General features: G+C 35.7%; 2 protein-coding genes across 2 annotated transcripts; one reads left to right on the forward strand and one right to left on the reverse strand.

Annotated features, from left to right (window-relative positions):
* The first annotated feature begins 1071 nt into the window (after positions 1-1071).
* Positions 1072-9958, forward strand: LOC120328890 (betaine--homocysteine S-methyltransferase 1-like). Its single transcript, XM_039395453.2, has 7 exons — positions 1072-2912; positions 3318-3509; positions 4218-4380; positions 4454-4627; positions 4935-5065; positions 5534-5643; positions 9109-9958. Exons 1-7 carry the CDS (start codon positions 2649-2651, stop codon positions 9215-9217), a joined length of 1143 nt encoding a protein of 380 aa, XP_039251387.2. The 5' UTR covers positions 1072-2648; the 3' UTR covers positions 9218-9958.
* A 1571-nt stretch (positions 9959-11529) lies between these two features.
* On the reverse strand, positions 11530-17610 carry LOC120328506 (betaine--homocysteine S-methyltransferase 1-like). Its single transcript, XM_039395016.2, has 7 exons — positions 17106-17610; positions 15883-16071; positions 15052-15214; positions 14362-14535; positions 13807-13937; positions 13012-13118; positions 11530-12193 (listed from the first exon to the last, which is right to left on the reverse strand). Exons 1-7 carry the CDS (start codon positions 17367-17369, stop codon positions 12100-12102), a joined length of 1122 nt encoding a protein of 373 aa, XP_039250950.2. The 5' UTR covers positions 17370-17610; the 3' UTR covers positions 11530-12099.
* Between the last annotated feature and the right edge of the window lie 3699 nt (positions 17611-21309).

Below are 21309 nucleotides of genomic sequence, written 5' to 3' on the forward strand. Positions count from 1 at the left end.
AGAAAAAAGGAAAAGAACATTATAAATAGGTTTACGAAAAAAATGGGATCTAACCCGTTACATACAAAAATACGACTTTCTACGAGTATCATTATTCTGCTCTAAATTAAAAAGTCCTAGGCTAGGGCAAGTGGGTGGATTATTCCGCACGGCTCCCAGTCGCAGTTTGTGAAGATTGGTACATGTCGTTTGCATACAAGGCGATTCTCAGTTATTATTACAATCCCTAAAATCCGAAGTTTTTGAAATAGAAATTAAAGTTCGATTTTATGTTTTACAATTAATTATGGTGAGAAAGGCGGAAATGGAATATTTTTATTCACAGGCACGAATTTAAACAGTTCTCGTGCATCAATTTTTTTCACTCACCTCACTTCACGACAATCCTGTTTACTCTATCATTCATATAAACTGTCGCTTGCGACGTTGGACATGCAATGCAGTGTAATCTTTTGTGTATATTCATGTTTATTTTCATGTACCATTTCTTATTTGGTGGAATTCAGGAATGTCGTTCTGGCGAATATCCAAAACGTTGTCTATTTTAAATTCGTCTTGAATCGTCGCAAAAATCCGACAGCAGACAGAAGACTTGTCAAAAATAAATCCAGAAAGTATTTGCGACAAATATAAAACATAGATTAATTAGCGAGTGCAGTCGGCCGGAACGACAGGAATTCAGTTGATAAGTGTTATTCACTGCGGCAGTCGCGGTGCACATGCGGTCGGCGCGGCACGGGAGGTCGGCGTACGTTCAAATAGCTAGGTCTGTAAACAAGAGGAGAAAACGGGAATCGCTGTGTTACTTGTGTCGGCATCTAACTGTGCCTGTGGCATATATTTAGTTTTGAAGTACCCGTTTTCTTAGAGCAAGATAATAGATGCAGAAGAAAGAAAAGTTAATATTTATGGAAATTAGCATGGCAATAACATATTGCTGAGGAACCTTTTCGAAAGGGATGTAATTTTTTTTTGTAATTTGTGATTTTACATACGTTCAAACTATATAGACAAACTCAAGTTCTATGTAATTTAAAATAAAGTCGTTTTCTCCTAAGTCGTTTTTAGAATATTACATACAGATTCATTGCTACCCACAAATCCTTCTTGGATGTAATCCCTGTAAGCTGAGCTCAAATTGAGACGAGCACGCCGAAATTGTTTGATTTACTGACAAGAGGAAATAACTGTTTGCAATGATATTTCGATTTCAACGACTGAGTCACATCAACGGAAGCCTTACAATGTATAATAATTGCTGTATATTTAGTTTCGATAAAGGAAATGGTTTGCAACAACGTTTGAAGGGATGAGGGCTAGCGCATAACAGTAGGTGATTCTCAGTGGTAAGATTCAAAATTTTAAGAACGGGTTATATTTTGCGATCTTCCATACAAAGCCCTCACCCACGCTCAAAATCGAAAATTAGTTTTTATCCAGTTACGTTTATGTATGCAGATTGTGCTGGAAATTTAAATTTTCAAATCATTCCTAACCTTAAATGAATAATTGCTAATTATTTATTTCAAAACGTGGCGAGGTGTTCTTCCAATTCTCAATTTTTTGCATCAGTGGCAGGGGCTTTGTATAAAAGATCCCCATTTTGTATCTAACTCACTAACAACAGGTTCCCTCGTTTCATAAAATGCTCGTATAGCATATTTGGATTATTTTAACTAACTGCAGTTAACAGTAACAGTTGGACGTGTTTCAATTCATCCTAATTTGATTTGGACATTGAAATTATAACTAATCTTTAGTCACAGGACACGAAAATTAGACGACCCGTCGTTCTGAGTACGACGGCGTTACAGTGTCATGCCCTCGGGACTCCAAAACAAGTTTATAAAATGACCAACTATTAGGAAGCTGCAACTCATGTTTGCAGTGAAAATTTGATTTTGTCCAGCTGTAGCCAGTTCTAAACTGTTCACTTTGCATTCGGAAATATATATGATATCAATACATGTATTCGGAAACCGAGCAGTGTGTTTGTATCATTCAGAAATAGAAGGCATATCCTCAGAAAATACAACAATAACAGTTTAGCTACGAACACAAGAAATATATATTTTTACTTAGAAATGTATGTATGTGACTATGGGAGCTGCTTTGCAATGAAATGCATAGCTAAAACATAAAACAAGAACATCACAATATTCCAACAACGGGTTCGCGTTAAGACCCTGAATCCCACCACTGGTTATACCTCATGGCGAAACGGTGATCATAAACGGAATGGAACTAGCGTTACCTAATTCTGTTCATTAAGTCAAAGTGAATCCACCACATTTGGGATTATCATTGAATAGACATATATATACAGCATAAGCCAAAATCACGGTAGCAGTTAATAATAAATAATTAATTCAAAAACTGTATCCTAACTTGGCCCACGCTATATCTTAAACTGCGTCGATTTTCGCTTATATTGGAGTCGAATTTCGCAAAGTCTCGAATTCTGATTTTTCCCCACTTTACGCCTTGGTCCACTTGTTAACTTTATTATCCAAGATAACTGTCGCTTACTGAGATGGGGTGCAAAGCGGTACAGGGTGTTGTGAATATTTATGTTTCTTTCGAATTCAAGATACCATTGGTTATTGTATATTATTTACTAATTTATATTGATATTATTCCGTTTAACAATGAGTGAAAAGAAGGGAATACTGGAACGCCTCGCCGAAGGTCCAGTAATCGGCGATGGTAGTATGATTTTCACTTTGGAAAGGCGAGGCTATGCAAAAGCGGGACCATGGACGCCAGAAGCTACTGTGGAATATCCCGATGCAGTTCTTCAGCTTCATCGTGAATTCGTAAGAGCAGGAGCAGATGTTGTACAAACATGTACTTTCTATGCCAGTGATGGAAGACTCACGTATGCTCAAGATAAAAATGAGATCACGCACACTGTAAGAACAGCGATTCATAAAATTTTGACGATAGCACTATTTAATGCAGTGGTTCTCAAACTTTTTAAGTCGTGCTCCCTTTCTGGAATTTTGCAAGTTTGGCGCCCCACTTCAAAAATAACTATCTAAGATTAAGCTACAAATAACAGATAGTAAAGCGAAAGTATGTTTTATTTATAGAAAATGTTGAAAATACGTGGATGGAACGTTAATAATGGAGAAATGTTAATATCCAAAATAAGATGGTCAAGATCAAATCTAACAAATATTTTTATTTTCGGTTAGCTTCACGCCCTCTCAAAAATTGTCTAGGCCCCTCTTATAGGGCGCGCCCCACCGTTTGAGGTCCTATAATTTTATAGTTCGGGAGTGATATTACATATTTATTTGTTTATTCTCTTTTAGAGTGTTGAACTGAATGATGCGGCTTGCAAACTAGCGAGGAAAGCCGCAGATGAGAATGGCTGTCTTGTATGTGGTGGAATATCTCCAGTGCCTGCCTTTGCTCAGAAGAAAGGTGAATCAATTGTCCGCAGAGAATTTAGCAAGCAGATAGAAGTCTACAGAAAACACGATGTAGATTTTGTTATGTGTGAAGTAAGAATTTTGAATATTAGGGTTTCAGGCAGTGGTTGGATTCAAAATTCTAGGAACGGGTTCTATTTTGTATCAACCTCGTCAGCAACTGGTTCTCCCAAATAAGGTGTGTATGACACTACGTAAGTTACATTAACATGACAGGCTTTTCATAAATCTAATACATAACATTCGAAAAGTCAAATAAAACGCTAGCTGTCAGCTGTGGTGAATGTTATACTCATTTTCTGGGGTCTGACGTCTGAGACCGATAAAAATCTAGAACCCTGATAATCATGACATTCCAAAAACGTTTGCACAAACCCCTGAATATCACCACTGGCGATAAAGATGAATTCCCAACATGATATTTGGCAATAAACTGTGATAAAGATATACGTTAGGTATGAAGAATGTGTTCAACTACCAAACATTTAATTCCGATCATTGTATTACTTTCTAGTTAATGTACTGATAGATTTCAAATTATTTCGACATAGATTTTGTGGTGACCGTACATTTGAACCCATGTACATTTGAACCCATGTGTATATCAGCGGGTTCAATCTTTATGCCGGCTAAAACCCATGGGTTAGGGTTAGTATGGTTTTAATATCCGCAAAACAAACAAAAAAATTCCATAGGTGCAATAGTATGCAGGTGCAATTGCCGTGGGTTCAAATGTACGTGGGTTCAAATGTCATAGAACCAGATTTTTTTAATATTCAGTTTTTTAACGACATCCGTGAAGTTGAAATATGTGCCAGTGAAATGAAGAAATTGAAGAAACCGTTCGCGTTATCAATGAGATTAGGCGTGATGGGTGATGTTAACGGAGTATCAGTTGAAGAATGTGCGATAAGAATGGCAAAAACAGGAGCAGATATAATAGGTTAGAAGTGTTCAAATGTACCATATTGGACGGAGGCAAGACATTAATATATTTTTCGAATGTTTCATTCCAGGAAACAATTGCATTTATGATGTTAATACCAGTCTGAAAGTAATAAAACGAGTGAAAGAAGCATTAGAGAAAGAAGACTTACATCCATATTTGTTGTGTCAGCCATTGGGAATGCATTGTCCAGAAACGGAAACAAGTCAAATGGGATACCTATCTCTACCCGAGTTTCCATTCGGTATTTAGTATAGATTTATCTAAAATTAATACAAACTGAGTTCATTTCGTACGCATAATTTGTTTTCAGTGTAGGCGACAGGACCAGAATAAAATGGTAACATACGTGCTTTGACCAAAGTATATATTCTATAAACTGTACAATCCCACTATACATACACATACGTACATATTCCCGTACATCACATATGATTCAGTGGTCATTCAAGTTAGGTATTGGCCCCATGGCAATGAAGGAAAGAGCGTGTATTGCCAAAGCCAAATGAAAATAGTCCAATTTTGTTAAGAATGCCCGATTTCTGTTACAGCTTTAGATCCTCGTGTTATGACTAGAATAGAGGTTCATGAGTTTGCCAGGAAAGCGTGGAAACTCGGAGTTAGATATATTGGTGGTTGCTGTGGATTCGAACCTCATCTTATAGCAGCAATATCACAAGAGGTAAGTTAAATCATACGTTTGTTTCAAGCGCTAAATATAATTCTCCGCACAATGTGATAAGCGTAATAGTTCTAAGATGGTGGATATTTATTGTCGTATGGCTTGCTCATTATAAGGTTGTAATTCCTGACTTAAATTGGACTTTACATCCACCGAAACTATATGCACACAAGTTTGTTTGCATACGTATATAACCATTGCTTATTTTTTGTATCGAACTAACTAATAGCAGAAAATTTATGTATACATGTCACTGTGTAAGCTACATTAACATGACAAGCTTTATATAAATCTAATGCATAACTTCCGAAACGCCAAATTCAACGCTTGACGCCGGCTGCAATGCGTATTGCTGCGATTGCCCAAGTAAAAGATAAAAACAAAAACAGTTTCGCGGAAAGCCGACTGAACGAACGAACCGACTGAATCTTACCACTGCAAAAAACACTTTTATTTGTCTTATCTCAGTTGGCTCCAGAACGAGGAGGAAAACAACCACCCATCAGAGATATGATGCAAGCGTTTGGTGGGGTATTTTTTAAGAAGAGTGCAGTTTCAAATATTGCTTCTGGAAAACAGTAAGATACAACTTGTTCACTGCATAATTTATATTAATTTATAGATAGCGCGCATCACGCAGCACTTGAGAGCCTTACTGCGGAAAATAAAGGATTAGTGACCTGTAATATTATCTTAAAAAAACGCAAAGACAGTGAATTTTATCCAATTAAAGAGTCCAGCTGCACACTAACACAAATGTATTTTTGTAACGTTTCGTCTGACCCTAGTCGGACTTCCTCAGACAAGCAGTTTACAACAATGGCAAGAAATAAATTTGATAAATAAATTGGAAATCTCAAATCAAGTATGACGTAACAATGCATAAACATTTAATTTGCATTTAGCCGTAGAAGTAATGATGGGAAAATTAGAACCACTAATATCAGTGGAGCTCATTTCAGATGTGATTAAAAAAAAAATATATTATTGCATTTACGAAAATGATGGGTAACTAAATGTAATTCAAATTAAGATTATGGGCACTTAGAGAACCACGAGGAAGTAAACCAACATTTAAACATAAATCAATGCTTAGTTTGGTTAGGACCAATTTTAAAATAAAATAAGGTTAAAAGTTATTGCTGAATTTTGATCTTAAATAGCGTTAAAATATAATAATAATTCATAATAATAAATGAATGAATGAACCATCTAGCATATTTCGAGTAGGACAAAAAAAAATAATAATTAAAAAACTATCGCAAGCACATAAATCCAAGGTTTTGAATTATAATTAAAATTAAACTTGGGACACTTGAAAATAATAGTAAAATAAAACGTCAATCAAGGGGCGAGTAATAATAAAATATTAAGAAAAAGGGTGATTGTTAAATTTAAATATTATATGATGTTGAAATGAAAATTATTATTAAATAATAATTCTTAGATGAGTCTACAGTCTATTTCTCCCGTGAATTGAGTCCTTGGGGTTCCAATGTTCCGGATTTGTTGATGTAGTATGCTTCTACTGTTTGGCGATAGCCCTGGTCTCTGAATAGTTTTTTTATTCTCGTTACTGAAAAGTCACTTATTGAATGTCCCAGTTTGTTGAAGTGTTCTCCCACTACTAAATCATGTTTCCTTTCCGTAATACTTCTCAGATGTTCTGTTATACGATGTTTTAACGACCTTCCGGTCTCGCCGATATACTGCGTCGCACATTTCTTACAGTTTATTAGATAAATAACATTTTTTGATTTGCAACTTATTCTTTCGTTATTGTTTATATGGACTCCCGTCACGTTCCCGGTACTTATTTTTGTTTCTTCGGAATATTTACAGGTGGTGCTTGCTTTTCTATTACATTTATAAAAACCAGATTGTACTTTCTGTGATATTACTGGTTGTAGTTTAGCTCTAACCAGTCTATCGCGTAATGTAGGGCACTTTCTATATGCAATTTTCGGAGGTTGAGGGAAAATCTCTTTTAGTCGTGCATTGTTGTCAAGAATATATTGGTAGTCCGAAAATATTTTTCTAAAGTGCGGTTGGTTTGGGTGGTAGTTGGTATTAAATGGCAATAGTTGCTGACTTTGTTTTGTACCTTTCGGTGTTAAAAGATAATCTCTGTTCATTTCTTTTACCAATTTTATTGTTTTGTCAATAGAAGTCTCTTCGTAATTTCGTTGCATGAGATAGCGTTTCATAATTTCTGCATGCTTGTCGAAAAATTCGACATTTGAGCACGATCTTCTTATTCTTATGAAGAGTCCCTTTGAAATGTTTGCAGTAATATGTTTGAGGTGGCATGAGCAGGGTAAAAGATATTAGTGAGAGATGGTTCATTCATTCATTTATTATTATGAATTATTATTATATTTTAACGCTATTTAGGATCAAAATTCAGCAATAACTTTTAACCTTATTTTATTTTAAAATTGGTTCTCACCAAACTAAGCATTGATTTATGTTTAAATGTTGGTTTACTCCCTCGTGGTTCTCTAAGTGCCCATAATCTTAATTTTAATTACATTTAGTTACCCATCATTTTCGTAAATGCAATAATAAATTTTTTTTAATTACATCTGAAATGAGCTCCACTGATATTTGTGGTTCTAATTTTCCCATCATTACTTCTACGGCTAAATGCAAATTCAAATGTTTATGCATTGTTGCGTCATACTTGATTTGAGATTTTCAATTTATTTATCAAATTTATTTCTTGCCATTGTTGTAAACTGCTTGTCTGAGGAAGTCCGACTTGGGTCAGACGAAACGTTACGCAAATACATTTGTGTTAGTGTGCAGCTGGACTCTTTAATTGGATAGGATAGTCATGTTTATTCCAGCTATAGTATCCTTGCAGTATACGCATACGGATCCACTAGCATAAAGGCATAGAAAAAAGATAGGAAGTTAGTCTCGCGCAACCCAACTCAAATTTACAGTGAATTTTGATACGTTTTTTTATTAGTGCCTATCGGAGCTGTTCCGAGAATCTCATGATGAAGCAGTTTTAATCTTCTTTGGCAGTTACGTCGCTGAAAATAATAACTTTAACACAATATTGGCATTGCTAAGTAATCAAACGGTAAAGTACTTCAAACAATGCAGTCGCCGATTGGGAACCTCGCTCAAGTCAAAGTATTTGTGAAACTTTACAAAACAATATGCGCCGTAATATGGAGTACAGTTCAAATCAGATTTGAGCAAACAAAGTTTATAGTTTGAATCTTCTGCCCATACAAACAAGCGAAAGGATAAGAAGTCGGGTCAATGTAATCTATAAAATAGGATTCATAACTCTCTATAAAAAAAGATTCTCTCGGTGTTCGCGGTGGCAGAATTCGTTTTGGCATAATACAGTTGAACATCCAATCAACCGTGGGTAAAACTGCACACCGACTACCCACAAACATATATATAAGTATCAGAATTCGGGTTTTCAGGAATGCAATACATTTTTTATTATCGCAGATTGTACTGCAACGTTCTTATTCTAATATCTATTCTAGCCAGAATCTCCGACTCTTGAACATGTTTTAATCATTATGAACTCCTCTTGCAACCCAATCTAGAAATTTTGAAGCCACAAAAATCCCGTAAGCCATTGAGCAGTTCAGTTTGACAGTCCGTTAAAAAATAAGACTGATTCAACAAATCTTGCAAATCTCAAACTTGCAAGACGGTGTGGCGCATTGCGCTAAGCGTTAGGAATACGCTCGCTCCCGCCTCTTTGAGTACCCTGCGTGGGTTCACAGGTACGAATCTCATGTGGCGATAGGTATGTGCGAAAGGATTGTTGGACTCCTCGACACGTAACCGCTGATCGGTTACGGCTTCCTCCACCATCAAGTCCATACTTCAGAAATTATTAACTGACTAACTATTCCCATACCCGACATGGACTGGTAACCGGACGATACGATTAAACCGTCTTATCGGCTTTTCTTATTCACGGACAAAATATGTAGGCCTAAATACGATGGAAGCCTATTCAATACAAATCCGCCATCATAACATACATTTATTTCACGTTTCAGGTCGTCAAGGGAATATTGGTGTGGACTGAAAGCTGGTACTGGCAGACCTTACAACCCAGCCCTTTCACAAATATTGGATAATAAATTTCAGTTTGATAAGGATAATTGAACACTCCCATGCGAGCTAAATATGCTTAGCTAATAGCTCCTGTATGATTGCATTTTGTGTATCAGAAATGCCTAACAACGGTTAAGAGTGAGAGCCTTAAATGTAAACATGGAATTTGTGATATTTAATTAAGTTAATTATGGATAGCACGCGCAATATGAAACAAAGCATCGCGTTGTAACTTGTTTGTGTAAAGATTAATCTTTTGTTAGTTTATTTGGCGCTTCCGTAGTATGTGCACCAAGATGTCGCACAGCCTGATAACTTAACCAGGTACACATACTATGTTCAGGTTGTGCGGCATCTTGGTGCACATACTACGGAGGCACCGTTTATTTTGGAAGCCTAATATGTAAAAAGTCCGTTTTCATCACATTCATTAAATCTTGAAATTCCGATAAATATTGTCGTCGCTACTGATATCAAAAAACGTGTTCAAGTCATTTAAAAATTGACCTTTTTTCGCTTCTGTTTATATAATATATCAGACTTTGACTGTAGTAATCACTACAGATATAATCTACATACGGAGTGATGGGATTCATCTCGGTCTTGGGATAGATAACATAGAAAGCACCAGTTTGTCATGGTTCGTGAACGCACAGTTAAACCCATGAGGGCGCTGCTGCGTCATTTCTTACTCCAGTGATATTTTGTGATTTCATTTTGTGATACTTTTGAATTATTAAATTAGTATATTTTATTCTTTTCCTTCTGAATTAATCAGCCAACAGGTGTCGCTGACTCCTTTGCGACCCCTTATCGATTGCAATGAATTTCTGACGTTATTTCTTATGTGTATATTTCAATTTTTTTCTAATTCCGTTATACACTTTTGTGTTGTGTTTGCATTGATTCTTGCATGGGGTCTAGTCGTGCATTGGATCTACTCTGAGCAACCCCTTCATCACTTCAAAATTGTCATTTTTACACCAGGGACATAAATTGCGAGCTGGGCAGTGTCTGTGATGTCTGTGCTCTCGTCAAGAGTGACTGAGTATGAAAACATTTGGCTTTCTCACACACTTGATCATAAATGTCACTTGACAGGTTAGAAATAAGCTCTGCCACTGTGTTGGCAGAAAGGCTGATATTGCTAAACTGGCCTTTCTTTTCTGGACAGATTGTACTTGCAGCTTGTAACAAGCACTTTTTTACAAACTCACCTTCTGTGAATGGCTTTCCGGGTATTGTAATATTCTCATTAATCACGTAGCTAGCTTCGACTGCTGCACTACACTGGTTGCTTTCTTGAAGAAATTTTGCTGCTTCAGTAGACATGTTTTAAGACTGGCAACTCGTTTAGCTCTTTCATCTCCCTGATATTTTGTATACTCCCCATGTCTTGTCGTGTAATGACTTTTTAAATTGTATTCCTGGTGCAATGCAACTTTCTCTGTGCAGATAAGATATGTCGAGAGTGCCCCTATGTTCAACAAAGAAATATTGCATTTTCAACTTCTCTTGCAATTGTCTGTGCTAATCCCCAACCTTTCTCTTCACTGCAGGCTTTGGAAAAGACATGTTTGGGATGTGCAATATATAAAATTCAACTTGCTATCATTGTTGCGCTGATGTTTCAATCAAACATTTGGCCGATGGACGTGATGTCTCACCATAACATGGTTAAAATGTGACAATCAATATAAATCTAAGCGTTAGTGACGTCAAAAATCACTGTTTTTAACTTACTTCAAACGATTTTCTGATTAAATATCAGGCCTACAGGTACGGTCCAGTTAGGTCACCGTACCGCATATGCATTTCGGGGGATAGATGATAAAATGTATTTTTTTGCCGTACGTGTTCATATCTTATGTCGGTGCTCTCAAAGTGTGTGCACCAAGATGGCACACGACCTGAACCCTAACCTGGTACACGCACCATGTTCAAATTGTGCGCCATCTTGGTGCACATACTTCGGTAGCTACCTTATATCAAATGTATTAATCATGCTAACTGATCTGAGTGACCTGTGGGTGGCACTAACATCACACTTTCAAACCAAGGCGGGGCCACAAACTATCGTCCCGCGGTCCGCAATTGGCGACTTTTATCATTTCGTAATTGTCCAAACTAGAAATGTGGATAAATTCTGCCAAGGCACAATGAAAATCAGTAAACTAGACACCAACACATAAGAATGATATATTCCGATTGAAGCTGTATACAAAATTAATCAATGCCAAGACGATCTGGACGTTTATATAGCCTACCTATTCTGATGCTAATTTACCTTTGCGTTTAAATAGCTTGCAAAGTGAATCTGTATTTGTGGAATTTGCTTACGATAAACATTCGAGTCTTGCCTTCAGATGGAGTAACCTGGGTTTTCTGTCCTCGCTTGTCGAGAGGACCGACAACTGTAAATTTCCCACACATGTTGGATCATATGCAGGTTCCCCCTCTCAAGTAAGTTTTGACGGAAACTTCATGTGATCCCGAAAACTCATGTCTTCAGTATCGCAAAGCATTTGTATTTGGCAAATTTGCATATAATTGTAACGTCCCAGCACATTCAAAACTAACAGGGAAAATGATGAAAATATATATTACTTTACATTAGTACCGTTAAAAATCTTAATATTATTACAAAACACTTTTAAATAGCATAGCAAATTAAATAATTGAAACTGATTGTCAGTGACGTATAATTGGTTTAAATGTTTGAATTTTAGTAATCACTTTTGCACCGTGTCATGAAAATGAAATATCAATTCTCATATCATCGACCCAAAACAGAATGACACAGTGGCAAAAACGAAAAATAGCAAAATCATCTTTCAAGAGTTTATAATCATAAATTAATAAATAATTGATGTCGTAAAATCTCTTCCACCAAATTACATTTTTGTTTTTCATATCATATTTTATTTTAATCGTTAGTTGTAATTTTCGTCCTTTGGTTTCGAACACGGTGGGTTAAAAGGTCTCCCAAAGCCTGGTTTCATATTCATCCAATATTCCTTTGAAGCTCTGGTAATATATAAAGGTAAAAAAGAGGATTCGACATTTTCCTTTCTTACAAAAATTGTATTTTCAGTGACCCTAATATGCTATCTTTTTCATACTATAGAGTCGTGTTTTTAACTATTTTCGTGAAGCGAAGCCCAATGAAACTTTTCAGGAACTCGAGGAACCCACGTGAATTAGTTGTTTTCATTGTCTGAATTGCAAATCTTTTTCAAATTATTATAAAATCGAACCTAATATTTTCAGAACAAAATGATCTTTAAAGTTCAATAATGGTATCAAACCAATTTAATCACATTTAAACTATAAACTTAAAAATATAGACTCTTATATTTGAATGGAAATTTGCGGAAACTCTGAACTGTACCGGCGGGACCCCGATTGAAAACCTCTGGTATGAAGTGTTATGTTTACAGAACGTATTTTACATTATCAAGGGCCATCCATTACATACACGAAAGTCAATATTTTGTTTACTTCAATCGAGTTCAGCTGGAAATTACCTTAACTCTTAATGTTTTGAAAAATATCACACTAGCAAACGAAAGACTTTTCATAGGATGCTCCCGCCAAAAATAGTAATTATCCAATTACAATTTGTTTCATTGATGGTGTTCAGCACTGAATTCAGCAATGTCGGGAGTAAAGTTAGCATTTACTTAAAATGTGGCGGATGCCATTTCCAGTACTTAAAACGTGGCGAGGAAAATCGACATTTTCACATTAGTGGCGGGGCTTTAAAAATATTCACTTCTATAGGCCAGTATATATTTCAAACAAAATAAAGCGTTCTAAGTATATTGCACATTTGATCTACTCACCTTTCTCCACTCGCTAAATCGGACCTATGACTCGTTTTAAAATATTCTCCGCCAAATGCTTGTGCCATATCTTCAACTGGAGGTTTTCTACCCCTTTCGGCAGCAAGCTACAATACACAAAAAAGCTTGTTTTCCAGTTTGTAAGTAATGTTATTTTCCGTATTTTACAGGCCAAAAGCGCACCGAGTTACATAAGGCACACTGTAAATAAATTACTTAGATTGGGTTTTATTTGTATAAGAGGCGCATCAAGCTATAAGACGCAACGGGTACTAGTACTGATTCTGATTGTGAGCAATAAAGCTCCACCAGTCGCACCAGCTGACGAAGCACAGTCGATTGTTGTGGGAGAACAAAATTTATGTGCGCCTTAGGGTCAGTAAGATACGGTAGTTCTTTATAACAACAAAATCTAAGTGTGTTCGGCCCAAAGTTCAGTTTGATTCAACACTTATTTTGTTATTTATGCCTGGCAATCAATCAAAATATGTATCAGTTTATAGCACACTGTTAGAGATGGCAAGCATTGTTTGATGGCACAGGTATATTGCATCTGAAGGACATTTCTCTTTACATGCGTCGTACTTCGTAGCTCACAAATATACTTGTTGCTGTTTTGTAGACAAAAATTATGTTGTTTGTTGTTTGATTGATTGAGATTTTTCCAACAAGACGATATCATGTAGTTGCGAACCAGTAACAACCAATGCAAATTACACTAGTAAGCAATCAAGCCATGGCAATACTCCCTTAGATATAAAACATTTCCGTAATTGTTTTAAACACAGAACGAACCTCTTGAGCTATTGCACGAATATGATGAGGTTCGAAGCCACAACAACCTCCTATATATCTGACGCCAATCTCCCACGCTTCTCTGGCAAACTTGTGAGCTTCTATTCTTGTCATTGATCTTGGGTCAAGACCTGGTGGGGGTAATAAATAGGTTAGTATAAAATGAACAATGTAATTTTGAAATATTTTGTCCGATTTATTAAAAGTTTGCCGACAAACATGAAAATTGGCTTCCAATTTTCTAAAGTTTTTTATGTATCAAACTTGGCAATTGAATAAAACTGCAATCAATTGCCTCGGATAAAGAAATCCTTTCGGGGCTGAACACGCCAAGACACTGGATTGTGTCGACAGTTGTGATGGTTCGATTTCCGTCTCCCCCAAACCAGTTGAAAAGAGTAAATACAGTTCAATACTTACATTCGCTTTTTTAACTTCGGGATAGCTTTACAAGCTTTGAAAAAATACTACAAAAATATTCTTGAGTTAATGAATGGTTCTGGGTATTTCTGAACATATTTTGTATAAAAGTTTTTAAAAAACAACTGTACTTACATAACGGATATTCTATAAGAGAGTAAAAGCCAATTGGACTGTTTTCTGCATCAGGGCTGATGTAACCGATTGGTTGACAGATAAGATAAGGGTGCAAGTCTTCCTTTTTAAGTGCATTTACTATTCTCCTCATCACTTTGAGGCTGGTATCGGTGTCGTACGAGCAGTTTGTTCCTTTATTACATTATTAAATTTTAAAACCTGCTCTGTATGGCGATAATAATTAACGAATATGAAATATAGCGCTGAATTGTCAGTGATTTTGAGCTTAATTAATTCAAGAGTCTTGCTGTATATTTCTGTTATTGCGCAACACTATTTTTATTTCACTTATAATATAGTTATCTTTATTCTTGTTACAGCATCTTTGAATTATATGCATACAGATTCACTGGTGCAAAAGGATAGAATAAATATAGTCGGTACCGAAAGCACAGGTTTATACAGCAGATTGGAATAGGCATCAAAAGACATTACACATATGTTTTATGCGATTTGCGTCTTTGTTGTTTCCAGTTTATGGAAACTGTAAACACACAACAACGGCTGTTAGTGCATAAAATTCACAAAGTTACTGCTGTGAAAAACACTGTATTCTACGGCTTTACAACTTTATTGTTTGCTCTGTCTGACGGCAGAGCGTACTAAAAATGAAAATAACAGGATGAAACTAAGAGTGTAAAAACATACCAATAATCTCCGCTCCGGTTTTTGCCATCCGTATTGCACATTCTTCTGGTGAGACTCCGTTCACATCTCCCATTAATCCAACTCTCATACACAATGCAATTGGTTTATTCAATTTTTTCATTTCACTCGCACAAAGTTCAATTTCATTGATGTCATGAAAGAACTGGAATAAAATGTTTAAATTCGTATAAAATAGTCTGTGTGGTTGAATACTTGTCTTTTGAAGATTTGTTGCCCAGGTGTGGGCAAACTTTTTTAGTAATATCTACATTTAGAAAAGTAAAAACATCAGCTGGCACAAATTTATTTGATAAAGCAAAGTCCAAAAACTCATTACCAGATAAATTTTATAAAAAGAATATTGACAACGCGACTGATGCATTCGATGACTGTCGTCAACCAATTTATCAAAGTTAGGAGTGAAGTTTAAAAATGAATCCTAATTTTTTATGTAGTTGTAAGAAATTTTCACAACTTTCTCCGAGAGCAGGGGGCCGTACATTATACTTTGGTGGATACTCCGTAAGTATGTGAATCAAGATGGCGGACACCGGAACGTGGTATGTGTACCAGGTTAGGGTTAGAGCATAATTTTATTCCAATTTTCCTTAATTTAGTTATGTTAGGTGTTCGGGGACTAGCCAGGTGACTTCCGTAGTATTTGCATCTGAAATTATGGTCTAACTCTAGCGTGGTACACATACTACGTTCGGTGTCCGTCATCTTGGTTCACATACTTCGGGAGTACCCATTGGTGGATCGCATCCGGTCTCTTAAACAAATCTGAATCTTCTTTTATTCTATATTTATAGCGCAATATATCCTTCTCACCTCAGCCATAACGAAATCAACATCATGATCCTGATAAACGTTAGCTTGTTTTTGATATTCCACTCTAGCCGCTTCCTCTCCCCTTTTTTTATGTGAAGGAACAGGAAAAAATCCACCACAAACTAGACATCCGTTTTCGTCAGCGGCTTTTTTAGCCAATTTGCAAGCTGCTTCATTAATCTTGGCACTCTGTAAAAAACAAAAAAACTGTGCTAGTATTCTTTTATTAAAAAAGACTATCAATTTTCGAATCCTGCGTCAACAAGTTTTATGAAATATGTTTCGTATGTGTTTGTTTACAAAACACTTAACGTGCGTCGGGGTCCCATGTTCAAATTATCTGTGCTATCGATTGGGTTTTTGCGAGACTAACTACTAATCCTTTTCTATGCCTTTGCGCTGGTGGATCCCTATGCCTACAATGCAAGCATGCTAAAGCAAGATATCATAACCATTTCAAGTGATTAATTCACACATATATATATATATACATTTGTGTTAGTGTGCAGCAAGACTCGTGAATCACTTAGAACAGGGTAGTCCAAGGTTGTCAGCTCGGGAGACCACAAAATTATTTTTGCATTGTTCGCAGGCCACAATAGTGCCAAGAATAGGTAAACAGTTCAATACAAAACAAACACTTTTATTGTGGAAACACATTGATCAGTATTTGTCATTTATTAAGCTAAACATGCAAAAACCACCAAAAACTTAATAAAACATGCAGAAGTTTTTTTTATATTTATAGTTAATGTAAGATTCAAAACTCTTTCAAGCGGAAAAAGAGCTTCCGCAATTGTAAGTGATTCCGAACATCGAAGATAATTACTAAATCTTCTGTCATATAGGCAGCAATTTTTGTAATTCTGTTTAGGCTGGTTGCAACAAACTCCCGACATGAATTATATTGAGACCATAACATTGATATTTAGTTACCAGGCATAGCCAACCAAGGCTAATAAAATCCGCATTCAATTTTAAGTTCTCAACGATGCCAAAATTGTAAGCATATATTCCTGATCAAAAAGATAGAAACTCAGCTAGCCATAACATTAGTCAATTCAGTGACATTAGTGATGTAAAATATGTCAAAAGATTTTTCTAGTTTATTTTATGACGAAACAACACTAAATATAATTTTTTGATTACTCTTCGAATGCGACGCGGGCCTGGGTTTGCACCAGCCTGACTTAGAACGAGTATCTGTATGTATGTGTACTTACTGTATGAGTTACTTCTTCGCCCTTGCGGCCGTATGCTAATTTATCGTCGTTGGAATAAAATGAAGCAGTCTGAACAACATCGGCTCCAGACCTCACATATTCTTTGTGCAACTGAAGAACGGCGTCAGGATACTCCAAAACGGCTTCTGGGGTCCACCGACCTGCTTTGGCATATCCTCGTTTTTCGAGAATAAAACACATGCTTCCATCTCCGACAACTGGACCTTCAGCTAGTCGCTGCAAAATACCTTTCTTTTCTGCCATATTGCGTATTTCAGGTTTTTTATGTAAGGAATTCTGCGTTAAACTAATGCTAGAATAGTCATCGAATCTGTTTTTTTTTACGATAAAAACTAAAGAGCAATGCTGAAATATATAAAGGCCTCACACGGGTGACCGAATACAGCGTTCAGGTACATAATAAAAAGTGTTTCCTTAAATTAAAATAAAACAAGAAAATTCTGAATAAATATCGCGACCCATAGCAGTCAAGAAATTTACAAAATTGACAATAACAGCCATCTAGAGATTTTTCTCCATTTCAGTACAAAACACTTGTAATCGATTTCAATCATCCAAGAAAAGCGTTTTTTCAACAGCAGCAATTGTACTTTAGGTTAAGGGTCCATATGTACACTTTGTGTATAATAACGTTTCACTAGTCAAGGATTAAATAAACAATAAAGCTTTAGAACAAATAAAATCAAAGTGCACAACAATTCTGTTTTAATGTGGCAGTGCACCAAAGTCTGATCTGGTATTTTAGATTAATCATTGGTAATCTTTATCATTCTACTGAATAAAAGAAGAATAAATAAAAATATAAAACAAATCTGATGTCCCGGAAAAGACATCCTAAAATTAAAATTCTACGTTATAATACACAAACTCGTGCTCGGTTTCTCATCACTAAATTTGGAAAACAGAATCAGATTTATACTCATAAAGCTACTTAGCTGACAACACCAAAATTCACTAACCACAAAGCACACACGTCTCTGTAAAACATGTTTTCAATGAGCAAGTTCTTATTTGCTGTTTTGAGGTTTTTTTATTGCACATTGTAACTGAAGAATGATATAACGTCACTAGTCATGCTGACCAAGGAAAACTTGTTCAAATGTTTTTTAGCTCTCAATTGTTGTAGTAATCTTTGTTTGAAGATAATAAAACTTGTTTTGTGCGGGTCGGTGTGCAGGACCGATTAAAGTCATATAGACTCCCGACCCTTGTGTATATGCTTTATATAAGCTCATTAGAGCATAATATAGTACCATGGGCGGAGGCAAATGATATTAAATAAAATATAAAGATAAAGAAATGAGTGAATGAATCAGCAATTCAAAGTTATTATGTAAGGTATTAAGAGGCAATTAAGGATTTTGAGAGGACATGTATTGGTGGAAGCCGATCGTGTCCAATGAAAGAATTTAAAAAAAATCATAGATTAAAAAAAAAATTTATTGGACACAGACTGGGATCACAAATGGAAAAATAGGGACAAGAAAATAATATCATCACAGATTCAGTAATACAGTGCATGACGTTAAAGTATCATTCGACACCTTAATTGGTTTGCAGGGGAAAAAATAGCACCAACATTCATAAGTATTTATACATACTTGAAAAAGACTGGAATATTAATGTATGGTCCACAATTAAATATTCATTGCATCACTTTTTACACGATGAATTTTAACAATATGAATAATATACTAAATTAATTTACGAAATAGAATTATGGAATAAACAGTGATAATCACTGAATACTATATAGTGGCTACCATTATTCATAAAGATTTATACATACTTGAAATAGAAATGAAATATTAATGTATGATCCACAAGTAAAAATGCAATTGATCACGCAGTTCAACACTTATTACACAATGAATTCTAACAAGGTAAAAAGGTTATTAAATTAATTTATGAAAAGGCTACCAACAGTAATAAGTATTTATACATACTTGAAAGAGAAATGGAATATTGATGTATGATCCACAATTAAATATGCACAATTAGATATGCAATTGATATGCAGTTCATCACTTAATACACAATAACTTAGCAGCTTAAAAAAGGCAATTACAGTATATTAAACAGAATTATACGAATCACATGGACAGTACGGATAGTATGGATACGGTACATGGAAAACAAGAATTTTTCCATATTTTTATCGAAAGTATATGCTGAACAGTTTTTGATTTCGGGTGGTACAATGCTCCAGACCTGTACACCACTATATTTCAGAGATCTTTCTGAAACTCTGTGGCTACTTGAGGGGTAAAATGCGACTTCTTTTTTGGGGACCTGGTAGCGTATTTATTAGTCCGGCGGATAAAAGGTAAAATCATACACTTTTGATGCAAGCATGAAACTTGGCACACATGTACAGTAGCATCCCCTGATCAATTTTGGATATGATTCCACCCAAGAAAATACCTCGTTGCCATGGAAACGAGGTATCCTCCGTATTGCTATTAAAGTGAAAGAAACATTACTTTAGGATAGGATATTTTCAAGATAAGTAAACCGGTATGTATTTAAGAAGTAACGAATATGATCAGAAGTGCATTTTGACAATTCCCCTTGATAACAGAATACCTGGTTACCATGGAAATGAGGTATCGTTATCGACAAACACTATTATTAGTCGCACAACCCGAACCCGAACCGAAACACAAATACTATGTTCATGTTGTGCGCCACCTTGGTGCGAGAACAAAATAATAACATAACGATCCTTATATATACTTCGTTTCCAATAATTGATTGAAGTCCGATTGATTGAGGTACCACTAAGACAGGGTGGGCAAAATACAGCAACGCGGGCAAGATCCAGCTCGCCGAAGTATTTCATCCGGCCCACTTGTGCCTGTAGAATTTACGACTACAGTATATATAGATTTTATGGATAAAAATTTGCGTTGAAACTAACGAGTCGTCGGCTAAGATATAGATAGACATGTATTATCTGCACCTGTAAATAATGTGGAAAGCCAGCCACCTATACCTAAAACTCATTGAAGATGACCCGATTGCTGCATGATGCTGTTTATTATATAAATTTTAGTCCTGGTTTGGACTTATTTTTTCACCAACATTCTCTCTGCAGCTGCCGTAATTTGCTAGCCACTGTAACAAATCCTTCAGTATGAGTGGGAAACGCAATGTGGATTCCGAATGACGTTTTTTATCAAGAAATGGAGAGACGTATTTTTTAAAGACAATATTCAACTGCCTGCTTAATTTGTAATGAAGGGTTTCCGGTGTTCGAAGAATATAACATTACGAGAATTTTTTTTTTTTTTCTGAACAAAACATATATAAGACTTTCGCCAACAATTTTCGACACAAGAGCTTGAAATCAGGGCAGCAGATACGGTTATAAAGCTCACTTCACTTCATAGTCCACTAAGTCTATTATCTGTAACTGGACCCCCTCAGGAAAGTTATTTCCCGCATCTGCTGGGGTAAGATAAACTACGTCGAGTAGAGAATATTTCCCTTTTCTTATTTCGGTCCATCAACCTGTCAAGATATAAGCCATAAAAATTGATTCCCATAATCTTATCTCAATCCTTGTACACATATTATTATTCCATAAATATTAAGGTCTTAAACCGCTATTCATTATATCAATCGGCCGAATTTATCACCGGTAAATAACGAATGTCAAAAACACATTTCCTGTGCACCGCGATTATAATCATTGTGACAGATATAAAACAGTATGTTGCCTGGTATTCAATAGAATTGCAGTCTTATAAAATGTAGTGGAAATATTGAGGTTTGTTGGAGCTTAGTGCACACGATTTTCGAGAGGAAAGTAGTATTAAATGTCTATTGTTAATTGAATTCTGATTATTAGAAGGGCAATATAGATATTTACTATTTTCACATGACCCAGATAGCCAACGGCAATATATGGAAGAGTAGAATGTACCTAAAAGTTTGTTTCAAGAATCGAATTCAATTAGGCAATATATTTCATGCATTATAAGTGCTTTGTTTGAAGTATACATCTAAATAGTAAAATTGCTCCCACTGGTTATTGGGGAGTCATTGTGGAATATATTTTTGGAAAATATAATTATTTCAATCGTTTTTCTATTTATTTTTTATTGTAGCACTTACATAAGGCGACGTTAGATCTAAATTACAAGAATCAACGATTTCAGCCGAGTCTGAGCTGAAATGT

This window comes from Styela clava, chromosome 7 (genome assembly GCF_964204865.1).
Source record: "Styela clava chromosome 7, kaStyClav1.hap1.2, whole genome shotgun sequence".
In the NCBI taxonomy this organism is placed as follows: domain Eukaryota; kingdom Metazoa; phylum Chordata; class Ascidiacea; order Stolidobranchia; family Styelidae; genus Styela; species Styela clava.